The 13,509-nt window shown below is 39.5% G+C and overlaps 1 protein-coding gene across 1 annotated transcript; it reads left to right on the forward strand.

Moving 5' to 3' along the window:
* Positions 1-861: 861 nt before the first annotated feature.
* On the forward strand, positions 862-10,065 carry hint2 (histidine triad nucleotide binding protein 2). The gene is made up of 5 exons (XM_048244343.1): positions 862-1,010; positions 7,041-7,178; positions 9,433-9,537; positions 9,631-9,703; positions 9,841-10,065. The coding sequence occupies exons 1-5, from the start codon at positions 945-947 to the stop codon at positions 9,930-9,932; spliced, it is 474 nt and encodes a 157-aa protein (XP_048100300.1). The 5' UTR covers positions 862-944; the 3' UTR covers positions 9,933-10,065.
* The last annotated feature ends 3,444 nt before the right edge of the window (positions 10,066-13,509 follow it).

A 13,509-nucleotide genomic window follows, 5' to 3' on the forward strand; every position in this document is an offset into this window, starting at 1 on the left:
TATATTAAATCTCATCTACCTAGCAACCAATATAGCAACCACCTCAAGTACCCTAGCAACAGCCTAGGAACCACTTCCACAGTTACAACCTAGCAACCAATATAGCAACCAATGAGTTTAACCTAGCAACCAGCATAGCAACCACCACAACTAACCCAGCAACAGCTTAGCAACCACTTCATGTACCCTAGCAACAGCCCAGCAACCATGGCAAATATCCTAGCAACAGCCTAGCAACCACTTCCACAGTTACAACCTAGCAACCAACCTTTTCAACAGTATACACAATGGGCCTACTCACTGGACCACCTTGCTTAATGTCTTTGCACCTTGCTTATTATGTCAGAGGATTCTTATGATTTAAACTGGCATAGCTTAGCCTACATAGGCAGTGTTGCAGAACTGTTTGGATTTACATACAAGTTGGTTCAATATTGCAAACGACTCCTCTATATTACATTTTATCATGTCTGCTTGCGGACCACCAGTGGTCCCCGGACCACACTTTGAGAAACCATACTGGTCTAAATAATAGCTTACATGTTGTAAACAAACATCCTTCTGTGAGCTTTGTGGAGTGAGAGAAGATGTAGTAGATCATGTTCTTTTAAGGTGCTTAGCCTATTATTCTCCTCTATTCTAAAAGCCTTCTCTTTAGACACCTTATTAGGTGAGCCTAGATCAGGAAACAAAACTAGTGCTGATAGGCCTAACATTTATCAAAGAAACAAAATTAGCAAATAGGATTTAATTTGTTGTTTTGTGTTGTTTTCCTTTTTGTTTATTTTTTCTTTGAAATGACATCCAATTGATTGCACCTCAGTCCAGTAGATGGCGGTAATACACTTTGCCTGTAAAACTGACATAAAACCTAACAGAAGAAGAAGCTGAAGAGATAAGTTGAACTTCAACGTTGCCTACCTTTGGACTGATCCGTTTTGAAGATGTTACGAGGCATTGGATTTCTGACAGTGAATACAATACGGTCTAACGGCGCACTTTCTACCCAGGTAAGCTATGTGCAGATATGGGTTAGAAACATTTTAAATGGGGCTGTTGATATGATATTAGCATTCATTTACGTCGATTGGTAGATGTTACCTGAGGGGTATTCTTTCACACACAAACATACGGGTATGTGTGGGCGTTTGAGGGCGTTTTGGGAGGTAACTAGCCTGGCCTTTTGCCATCCCCTTGGTACGCTTCGCTTCCACAAGGAGTCGTGGAGGAAGATGAAAATCGAGCGGAAGTACGTAGGAAGGCAAGGCCAGGCTAGGAGGTAACAGCAAAGATCCCGGACAGACAGGCTACAGTCTGCCTGACCTGACTCGCGGGAGATATCGCGGAATTTTGTTTGCAATAAACACAGCAGAACTTTCATTCTTACTCATTAAAATGAGCATGATGACTGACGAAATACATTTTTATGATCTAGTTTAATTAAACCACTGTTGTCATACGGTTAACGGGCCTGCATTGTAGCACATAAATTCAATATCAATGTTTCCTCTATATGTGTGTCTATCTATTTGGCCAACAGCAGAAAATAACAGAATATCCAAACGTTTTCAGTAGGCTATCCTACCATGCAGAAATCACATATAAGAAGATCCTTTCGATTTCTGTTCATTTTCGCATAATTATTCCAACATAATTGGAAGCAGCATCCCAGATAGCACATTCATTTTGGCCCAAAACTGGCTTGGCATTTTGGCAGAGTTTTGGAGGGATGTACGGCCCATATATGGCCTAAATTAGGCAAGCCAGAATCAAAACAAAAGGAGGCCAAAACTCACCCAAAACCAATTGTGGGCTTCCAAAATATGGCCATAACCATCCCAAAGAGAGCCCAAAATTCCCAAAATCCAGCCAAAAAGTAGCCAAAACTGACCCAAAGTGAGACCATAAGTATGCCAAATGATGGCATCTACATTGAAACTTTATTTAATTTTGCAATATGTCTACATTAGTTTTATACATTAATTGCTATGTCCTAGTGCAGGGGTTCCCAAACTTTTCCACAACAAGGCCCCCCAAATACCACTAGGTTCTGGCCAAGGACCCCCTTGATGTGTTATTAAACCTATCGACAATACTACGGCAAATGTAAAAATACACTAACCTAATCCTACAGTAATAATTATTTTAGCCACAAGCATTTCGCGATGGAGCATACAGTGTGTAAAAATTGCATTTGGGGCTTCCTGCTATATGAGAGCTATTACTCTACTATTATTCCTAGTCATTATCATGGAAAATATAATGTTCAGATATGCAACAAATTATTATAATGCTATTTATAACAGCCTCCCTTCATAGTAATAGGTATATTTAAAGTTTTTCAAATGTATTTATTTATTGCTTTTATTTTTCCTTCCAACTTGCTAAGGCCCCCCTGGCACCCCCTCGCGGCCCCCACTTTGAAAACCACTGTCCTAGTGCACTAGGCTCATACTGTATTAGCCTATATGTCAATAGATAGTTTTACAAAAAAAAAAAAAACACAAAGATTAAATGCATTTCATTGTGATTTGTATTTATTATTAAGTCATATCAGCATACTTATTACTGTAAACGAGTCAACTGTTGGCAGAGCAAACAGAATTTCTTCTCACAGCATCTGAAATGGACAACATACACACAAAGACAAAAGAAACACAATTACTAAATCTACTCTTTAAATAGCCTTGGAAATTGTTTAGTGAAGTTTAATTCAGATGCAGTCATTGAGTGTAGGGTAAAAATGAGGCTGTATTAGGCCTACAGTGATTGAAACTTACCCATTACTATTGCCTTAAAGCAACACCAAAGAGTTTTTTGTACCTTAAAATAATGTTTCCAAAATTGTTTCCGTGGTTCATCAACTCGTAACAGGATGAACGGCACTTCTGCATTCGCTTTGCGGCCCTCTATCGGCTATAACCGCACTATGTAAGTTTGCCAGATCGGGTAGCGGGTTTGTAGTTCGATGGAATGAGACAAAAGAAACTACAAATTTGACTGGCATGATGCTAGCTATATTAGGGCAAAATGAGGCTTTATTGCCATGATAAAAACTTTTATACTGCTTGCTGCAGCTCCACTGAATGTCTTATGCACTGAAAACAGAACAGAAAAAAGGGAAATAATTGGATGTGCAATATTGGATGTGTTCAGTGATTTAAGTTTGCCTGTGTTTCACAAGTTTGCCTTTAGATTAACAAGCTAACGTTAAATAGCTACTTAGCCAGTAGGCTACGTTACACCTACTGTAATAAAAAGACGTGTCGTCGATAAATAACGTTTGCATAGTGGGCTGTTACAAAGCTATTCACCAAAACAAAGCTATAGTCTTATCTGTTATAGAGCTATGTACAAACACGACTATATTTGTATACAATTCAGACGTGTATTTGAAGACAGGAAAATGTTCTTACCGTCTGTGATAGTGCTGGAGTTAGTGAAGTACTAGACGTCTCTTCTAGAGAAAATTCCCGGTCTTTGATCAGTCTTCTGGCAAACCACAAGGACGCCAAAACGCACCTGCATACGTCAGTAAACCGTCCCGCTATTTGCCCATTCATCTGGTTAACCAGACATATGCCATAACTAGTTATCTACTGCTGGCGCCTTTTTATCTATTATGGTAAACCACAATCTTGCCACAGTTCAGCCGAAAGCATTTACTTTGCCGCTTCTATGCCAAAACAAACCCAAAAATACCAAACGTATGCCAGACTTCAGCCAAAATGTGTGCTATCTGGGATGAGACACCCGTCAAAATCATCATGAGGACATTCCTCCCAAATGGCCCTATCACGTCTTTGAACTGACGTCATGAGGGCGTGTTTCAGCTCGTGGAAGGCAACTGCAAGATCTGTCTGCAGGCTAAGACTCCCGCGATATTTTAAGGTCATGTGTCACGGTGGTAAGTCCCTCCCCGGCTGACAGAAGTCGGACAGAATTTCTAACCAGTAAGCATTGCGTCCATCCCAGTATGCATTGTGTTCAACCCAGCATGCATCACATCAAGTCAGATCTGCACAGATCTGCCTCAAGTCGAACAAGCCTAACCTGTTGGAGGTGCAAACAAACGCTGCATTGACATTCACACAAACATACGGGTTTTTGGGAGGTAACAGAGAATGTCTAATAAGGGGAGAACTGCCACTCTCGGAAAACTTCCGGTTTCTGAACTGGTTGAAGTTCCTCCTGTGGTTCCACGTGAGGGTGCTCGTCCACGAGTGCAGAATGCATGGAGGTCTATGGAGCTGTACCCCTCAAAATCCACTTTTCTCGGGTTATAATTTTTTTTCAAGTAATTTGAATATTGTATTCGAAAGGGGAGGTGAAGAAAATACACTTGGTTGAGTATTATATTTTTTAAAGTCACTTAATTGTTCTAAAAAGCCTTTCAAACGTGTCAATGACGTCATTTATTAGCACAATGCTAGCGTGTTATGGGCAACAACGACCCATAAGTACTCGTTCATTTCACTTTTGACCTATAACCCATGTTGAAGTTATACAAACTACAATCAAATCTGAGATTTGTCAACGACAATCAGGTGAAAGAGACAAATTTAGCTGTCTAGCTCCATTGACTCCCATTCATTCTGCACTCATGGTGATCGCCCCCAGTGGAACTCTGGTGGAACTGCAACCTAAATTCGGTACAATGGGACTTAATACGGAGTGGCCAGGCTCTCCGTAGACGGGCTCTGGAGGTAACCAGGTACGCCATGCTGTTGGAGGTGCAAACAAACGCTGCATTGCCATTGAGATCACATAGTAAGGAGCTGGCCTAAGGGTTATAAACGTATTTTCTCGTGTTTAGTTGTAAAAAGAAGGCACAGTTTTTATATCCATATGCATGTTCACTTCTGGCCAGGGCTTTGAACCGGTTCAAGTAACGAAAACAAAAACCGGGAACTTTTTGTATTTTACAGGGAACAGGAATGAAACCGGAAACGTTATTATTTTTTATGTTCTGGAACAGGAACACTTATTTAAAAATAATGGTAACCGTTTAATTTCGTTCCTCAAAGTTTTCGTTGCCTAAAAAAAAAAGTAATTATTTTCCTGCGCACGTTACCATGACGGCTGAGGTTCACTTCCTGTGTGACATCACATCAGACATTCGCTGACTGTATGGAGAAAGAGCGGTGGATTACAAAGTCTCCACTCCACATCTTAAATAAGGGCTAAATTACGATCCATCGTTAATTAAAACGCTCATTCCAAACACAATAACAATAGCTATATTTGTCGACTCCACGTTAATGATGGACTAGCGAACATTTGGCTAAATGGCGCAAACACCTCTGTTTGCCTAATGCACAGATGGCTTGTTACGGTATGAGTAGGCCCAGAGCCATATAAAGGTACCTTTATATGGCTCTGAGTAGGCCGACTGGATGGCCTTTCCCCCCGACAGTTGGAATTTGTTGTAAATTATATAATAATTTAATTATTATTATTTAATAATGGTTGTAATGTTATTACATTTGGTTTAAGCTGGATGAGAAAGATGTGACATAATTCTATAGCATTAAACAGCTGACAGGAACGAAATTAACTGTTCTGGGAACAGTATTTTTTTGTTCTAACCGGTTCGGGAAAGTCAATTTATTGGTGGAACACATAACCGGAAAACGTTATAATTCCGTTTCTGTTCGGAACGAACCGATTGGGGAAAAAAATCGGTTCAAATCCCTGCTTCTGGCTCCTTGGCTATCAATTTGGTAACCAGGGCTTTTTGCCGTCTTACACTAAACATATCGGAGGTGTCAAATGTTGAGTTACTCCAGTCTAGATTTTTTGACATTAATCACTCCTATAATGACTCCTATTGCTATTGTCTATCCCATAGACTGTATATAACTATAGTTCTATATATACAGTCTATGGTCTATCCTAAGTAAAATGCCTGTTTTGAAGTTAACTGATGGTTACCAAAAATCAGATTGTTTGCACCTCCAAATGGGCGGTGATGTAGGCTACGTCTGTGATGCGAGTTTGTGTGAAAGAATTGAGATCACATAGCTGGGTTAAAAGTATTTTCCTGTGTTTAGTTGTATTTGAAGGCACAGTTTTTATAGCCATCCATGCGCCCAGATAGCAAAATCAGATTGGCAGGTAGTGGACCGCTGGTGGAACAGTATGTCGCCGATGGCGTGCCACTTGTGGACCACCATCTCTTTAAATTTAAAGGTGCTCTAAGCGGATCACTTCTGTTGACTTTCAGACAAAACAGAGAGCTAGTTCGCTACTTCCTCCCCCTCCCTCCCATGCTGCTCCCGTGCAATTGAAATTGTCCTAAACGCGCATCCCGTCTGTGATTTGCTGGAATTTGCTGTGATTTGTTATGTTTTTATGGGCTAGGTTTAGCCAGGGTGTTTTTGTTGCCGTTTTTATTGTTGCGTTTTTTTTTTTTTTTTACAGTATATTCAGGACAGACAGCTAGCGGTTGGTTAGGCGATGATTGCAGTAAGTGACATAAAATGTTTAGCCTAAAAATCGTGTGGCATCGCTTAGAGCACCTTTAACTTGTCATGAATATTAAGAAAAGTTAATAAAATGATATTGGAGTATAACTGAACAAATAAAAAAGATTTTAGACCAATAGTGGCAAAATATTGGGCAATTTGTCTGCAACCCGCCAGCGGTTCACCAGAGAACCGATGAGCAAAATGCTAGCGGACCGCCAGTTCTGCCCCCAGTGGGCCGACAGTGGTTTTCCGGGCGCCGTCATCTTGAAATCTCGCGTATCACGGGAAGTTGATTGACGAGAAAGAGCCGTGTTTCAATTCAAACTATGTCCTTGAGAGTTAATGAATGTTTATCAAATCCTTACTTTATTAAACATATCTATTTTATGGTGTTTTCAAAACTCGAGTCCTGTTTTCACCTCAAAAACGAACCCGTCGTGAAACTGGATTATGGATTGCATCCTTAAGGTTCTTGTTAGGTTCTTGTTAATTGCCTCCACTATCACATGCCTCTACCATTAGGCTACATATGATGGTAGATGGATAACTTGGTGTTGCATTTTTTTCTAGAGAAGATTGTACAGCGGTGGAGATGAAGTGCGGTTGGCAGAGGATGCCCAGAAGAGTCTCAAAAGTCATGCTCCAACCATTTTCTCAAAAGTAATAGAGAGAAAAATTCCTGCTGATATCATATTTGAGGATGATGAGGTAAAACAGTCGTCAGTATTAATAGTAATACCACCCCCCCAATTTGTTGAAGATGATTACAGTGTAGTGTAAGATGTAATTTGGCTGCATTTGTTTGGGGTCATTGTGTGTCTGTCAGATACAGTTTTACTGCATTGTCTCATTGTCTAATATTTGTTCCAGATGGGGTATTAATAGAACACATTGCTGTGTGCACCGGGGTACAAATAGCATACATTGATATTTGTACCAGACGGGGTACTAATAGGACACATTGCTGTGTGCACCGGGGTACAAATAGCATACATTGATATTTGTACCAGACGGGGTATTGCTGTGTGCACCGTGGTACGAATTAGGGGTGGGCGATATATATCGTCTGCGATTATATCGTGATTGTTGTTTTAACGATGTGCAAATTGACATTATCAAGTATTTAAATTACTTATGGGGAAAAAACACTCGAAATCACGCATTGAAGACTCATACATTCCCAGGAGGTGTATGCGGGAGAAGCCTCTGGCTGTAGCAGAGCAAGTGTCATATGATCACTAGTGGGTCACACAACGTTGTCACGCGCACGCCTAACGGCTCGTGTCCATTTTTGCGGCAAAGCCCACCGCGCCGCACATAGCCCATTAATTTCCTATGGAGAGCAGCAAGGCGTGGTTTTACGCCCCATAAATGCACCTTTGGGGAGGGGGCGCGCCATTCGAACAGAGGCGGCGCGTCAAGAAGTTGGGCTCGGCTGAACTTTATGCAAATGAGAGCGGTTAACGCGAGGCGGTTAGCCAATGAAAGTACATCTTCGGTAAAAAAGTTCTGTCCTTTGCTCTAGTCTTCCGGTCTGGAACAATAGTCTGCCAGAAATATTTGTTCCACCTGATAATCGTGTAGGTTTTATGAAAATATATTAAGCTATATAGTGGCGAAGAAGTTAAGTTTAGAACATATTCGCCACTGCACCCTATCAAAAAGACCTTGTTGGCGACTTGAACCAAGACAGAATGTGCTTTGGAGGAACATGTCAGTGATATTTGTGGGTGTTTCAATAAAATATGTTAACAGCAGTAGGCTACCTCCACTTTAGTAGCCTACGTTAGCTGGCATTATGTAATTACAAAAAATAAAACGTTACACCATACACTTTAGCCTATACACGCCCACAAGCGGCGATGGGAGAGAGGACTAGGCGCCTGCAAGCGTCTACGCGCCGCAATAATGGACACGAGCCGCAATGTTTATGTTGTGCTGCGAGAGTAGCCTACTTGGGATTTTATGCGGCTACTTCTGTTCAAGTAGCATTGATGAGACAGTCACGTTTTTTCCTACACGGTATTATATGAAGAGAAAACATAAGCCTTTGAGTATTTTAATAGTCAGTTGTAAACAAAGAACTATTCTCATGCAACTCTTTTGTAAATGGACTGAAGTTCGCTCTAAATATCTACATTTACCGATTATGCTAACTGTTAGCATCTCTACGGGATTTCTCATATACATTAGCCATAAGCTAACACATTAGTTTCTATTCTGTAACTTAGATAGATAGATAGATAGATAGATAGATAGATAGATAGATAGATACTTTATTGATCCCCAGGGGAAATTCAAGTTGGAAATTCAACTTGGAATGCTAGACTACATGATTACTCTTAAACAAAACATCGAAGGAAATAACTGAGATGTACTCTGTTGGGCTGCTTAGTTTTACAGTGAATCCTATGTAAAGGTTTGAAAGGAACTTCAGCTTCAGACTTTTTCTTTGGAAACTGTTAGGCCTATTCATCTTCTCTAATGTAGCTGGCTAGACCATGTCATCGCCACACACACAAATGGGGACAGAATTGGAAATGTTACATAGAGTGACAATGCATTGGTTGATTTGGTTAAAAAGTCACAGGTTGGGTTATTGGTTATTATTGTAATGATGCTATTCATAAATAATGAGCTGTAAAGTAAACTCAGACTTTAACAAAAACAATTTTTTAAAGGATATCGACTAATTATCGTTATCATCAAAATCACAAAAAATATCGAGATATTATTTTTTTGTCCATATCGCCCACCCCTAGTACGAATAGCATTCACTTCTAATTGCACCAGGGTACGAATAGCATACACTGCTAATTGTGCCAGGGGTGCAAATAGCCTCACCCTTTTTTTTTTTCCAAAATATTTTTCTGCTTTTTATAAATGAGGCCCCTGGTCTTTTGATACTGATGCAATCTGTGACTACATGCTTATTTTCCTAAATGGATGCTTGTCTTGATAGTGTTTAGCATTCCGAGACATAAATCCACAGGCCCCTGTGCATTTCTTGGTTATCCCCAAAAAAATCATTTCGAGGATCAGCGAAGCTGAAGATGATGATGCACCAGTATGTATATTACTTTTTTTTATTAATATAGTGCTCTCTGTTACCTGCTCTTATAATATTGAATATCCCTGTATCCACACAATCTAATTGCAGATTCTTGGCCACCTCTTAACTGTTGCTAAAAATGTGGCACATAAAGAAGGACTACAGGAAGGGTATAGACTGGGTAAGGTTCATATACAAGCACATATAGTGTTAACAGTTAGCTCATATATTGTTAATGTATGTATTGTATATTCTTTCATATTTAAGTAATAATAATATTTCTTATTTAAACATCTTTTTTCAAACCTATTTTAACAGTGATAAATGATGGAAAGAATGGTGCACAGTCTGTGTACCATCTTCATATTCACGTGCTTGGAGGGAGACAAATGAATTGGCCTCCAGGCTGACCTGGTTCTTTTGATATCATGTGACCTGATGACAAATTCACCTGTATTATGGAAATTAAGTGTTCATGCCGAAGAAAGCATAAAGGACAGCTGTGTAACTTTCAAATATAAAAATCTTGATAATTTTTTCAAAGCCGTGTTTTGCATCAATTCAAACTATGTCCTTGAGAGTTAATGAATGTTTATCAAATCCTTACTTTATCTATGTTATTGTGTTTTCAAAACTGCACTGTTCATTCGGAAGGTAAGTGTTCTTAGTCTTAGTGTGAATTAGACTGAAAAATGGTCAAAGGTGGAAGTAAATAAGGCATATTTGGTCATTTTATGTTGATTAAGATTTCCATGTGCCTGCAATGCCAATCTGAATAAAAAACAAAATACAGATATCTCAGTGAATTAATATTAGTTCAAATAATATTAGCACATCATGATGATATCAAATATGTCTTTATCAAATGTGGCATACTTACTTAAGGGCCGGATAAACTGATTAGTTACTCATGGTGCATGGTGTCACACACAGAACTGCAGTGTTTTCATATCTCCCAAGCAGTTTAAAGGATTTCATCAGGTCCCTTACCTTAAAGGAGTTCATCAGGTCCCTCACCACAGGTGTATTAATAAAGCACCTCTGCATTCGTAATCTAAGTGTTTGATTCCACACCTCATTAAGTTACGTTTTTGAATGTGAAAACTCTTTACATTCTGCTCTGAAAAGCATTAGATGAGCAGAAATTTGAGCAAAGAACACGGTCTTGGGGGCATTTCTCCACATTGCTTTGACGAGCGCACCATCTAGTGGCCATGAAATACATCAACTGTTAGACCCGAAGTGGCTGAAACGAAGTGCAATGGAGTCATCTGGTGATCTTGAAATATTCATGGCTAGACGTAGGCTATTGTTTGTTTAGAAGCGCAAGGGTGAAGCTCCTGTAAATCCTTACCAATTATTAGTCTAATCCATCCACTTGATTGTATTTCTCTTTTTTACCTGCTCTTATAATATTATAATATTATCGGGCTCTTAAAATTCAGGCCCGAACCGGCAGTGTTTCCCCTACAATGTATTCATCAGCGGCGCAGCGCCGCTCCTGGAATTCAAGCGCCACTGCAAAAAAGGTTGCCTAATTTTTTTTTAAAAAATAGACGCAAGTGAACTTCAGGAACAGCTGCCGTTCGTTCAGGTTTCATGTCAACAAATAATAGTAGGCTAACGTTGAAGGCGCAGTCAGGGATTCCACAGGAGATCAGACTTGTTTGTGTTTATGTTTAAGTTTATTAGCAGACGCAATTTTGTGCAAAAAAACGTAGCCTACATTGTGTTAACCAAGGAGCCAAATTAAATACGCCAGCGAGATAGCTCGCCCCTACCTTCAGTACCCTATTCCCAGATAAATCCACGCATTGTTTAGTTTTTGTTTGTGATACAGGCAATGCTTTCAAGCCCTGTGTTGCTAACATACCTAGGCTGTGAAACTAAGGTCTAGCTAGCCTATTGGTGGGTTTAATTGAATTTGAGTAATAGGATACGCAAGCATTACATCTGAGAGTTTGTAATTCCTGTAGAGCTCACCAAAATTATAGATATGATACAAGACACTTATCTGCTATAATCCAAGATAGATTTTATTCGAAATTTTGACCATTTATTTTACCAAATTACATGGGAAACATAATTCATTTCATCCACATATTCCTATGCACCATGCACAACAATGCTACTAAGTTAGCTTAAAACCGTGAGAATCAAGCCAGCGTCATGGGCTGTCACGGCATTAAAGTGACAGGCACTCAATTCGACTTGCACAGCACCAATACAGTGTAATGGCATGAAAGAGAAGTCTATATAGTTTATACAGTGCTGTGCAAAAGTTAAGACACCCATGCTGAAATTGACTAAAGGGAGGAATAAAAAACATATTTTTCCTTTTGTCTTAAAGCCTTAATAAAAAAAAAAAGTATGACATCAATTATTTTTTAATGCATCATGTATCGTAAATAAATACATTATATATAAATGTCTTAACTTATGCACAGCACTGTATATTCTAAATAATAATAGTTTGTACAGTGGCCTACAGTGTACAGTTGTACAGTGGCTAATACTAATAATGTAAATGAAAAAGGTGAAAGAAAAACATGAATAATCCTGTTCAAGTACTGCAATAATCATGCTTGTGTTGATGGTTATGTCATCAATTTGTAACTCAATCTGTCCATTTACAATACAAATCAATTTGTAACTCAATCTGTCCATTTCTTTCACAAAATCACCATTTAAGGAGTCCATTTTTTCAAATGTTTTTTTTTTTTTTTTTTTTTTTGGGGGCTTCCTACGATCAACAGCACCGCTGCTGGAAAAAATTCTAGGGGAAACACTGCGAACCGGTGTAACTTGCTTATTACTTTCGTGTCGCTGGCCCTTGTTGTTTTCGCGTTATTCCCGTTTTTCAGCGTTTTTCGGCCCCATTGAAATGAATGGCGTAATGTTCAGGATTCTAATTTTCGATTATGACATCACAGCTCTAATTAAATAAATGATCACCGCATCCAAACAATATGTTCTAATCCATAATAAAAATTTAACAAAATATTCCTGTCATAGCAGCAACTAGCTAGTCTGAACGAGGTCTTGGTAAGGTGTGGAGTAGAGCGATTGACAGCAGCCATGAAACGTTTCCAGAGTGGAAGTGATAAACGAAAAAGAAAAAGGGAGGAGGAAGAATTTAGAAAGAAATTGCCTAAATTAACCAACTTCTTCCAGTCGAACCACCACCTGCAACTTGCACTACATATTCTTCTACTGATGATGATGATTATGATGTTGATCTAAGTGAAACAGTCGTGAGGAACAAGATCACTGTCACTGCCGAAGTGGTGCTGTTGGTGCTGCTACGGACACCATTTCAGTAGCAGAAGCTTTGGGTACAACGAAAGCAATGTAAGTAATGTGAGTAGCCCTAACACGATACCTAGCACTACAGTTATCAGTGACGACCCTACATTATGGCAAGACACCGTAAGAGATGCAGAGCGGGTTGAAATCGTAAAAAAAAGGCCCCGTGCAAATTAATAACTTTGAATTCCCCAAAAATGCAGATAAACCACCCAGAAGATTCACGGTTGAACTTTATTACATGACCATGAAAAATGGAGAAAAAATAAACAGAAAATGGCTAGTTTATTCGGTCAGTGCATACGCTGTTTATTGTTTTGGATGTCGGCTTTTTGGAAGATCGAACACCTCATTTAGTTCGCACGCACACACTCACTCTCACTCTCTCTCTGTCCCTCTCTTTTACACATAGCCTACATGGACAGACTCTCATACAGTGGCCTACATAGCTACATAGAGTATATTCACACACAAAGACCCCAAACCCTTTCTTGATTGTCATCTATGGCAAAAAATATTTGTTGTATTTGAGTAGGCCTCAGCGTCCCATTATTACAGAATAAAGTGTGTTTTAGTTTTAGGGTTGTGGGGTGGGGGCTCGGAGGGGCCTCGGAATCCTTTGCCTTGGGCCTCAAAGTATCCAGGTCCGCCCCTGACCATTAGGCAGAGGTGTATGGTTCC

Source organism: Alosa alosa, chromosome 5 (assembly GCF_017589495.1).
Source record: "Alosa alosa isolate M-15738 ecotype Scorff River chromosome 5, AALO_Geno_1.1, whole genome shotgun sequence".
In the NCBI taxonomy this organism is placed as follows: Eukaryota; Metazoa; Chordata; class Actinopteri; order Clupeiformes; family Clupeidae; genus Alosa; species Alosa alosa.

Coding starts and splice junctions, on each gene's coding strand:
- hint2 (XM_048244343.1), top strand. CDS start 945: ATGTTACGAGGCATTGGATTTCTGACAGTGAATACAATACGGTCTAAC. Junction 1,011..7,040: donor ACGGCGCACTTTCTACCCAG/GTAAGCTATGTG, acceptor ATTTTTTTCTAG/AGAAGATTGTACAGCGGTGG. Junction 9,538..9,630: donor CTGAAGATGATGATGCACCA/GTATGTATATTA, acceptor ATCTAATTGCAG/ATTCTTGGCCACCTCTTAAC.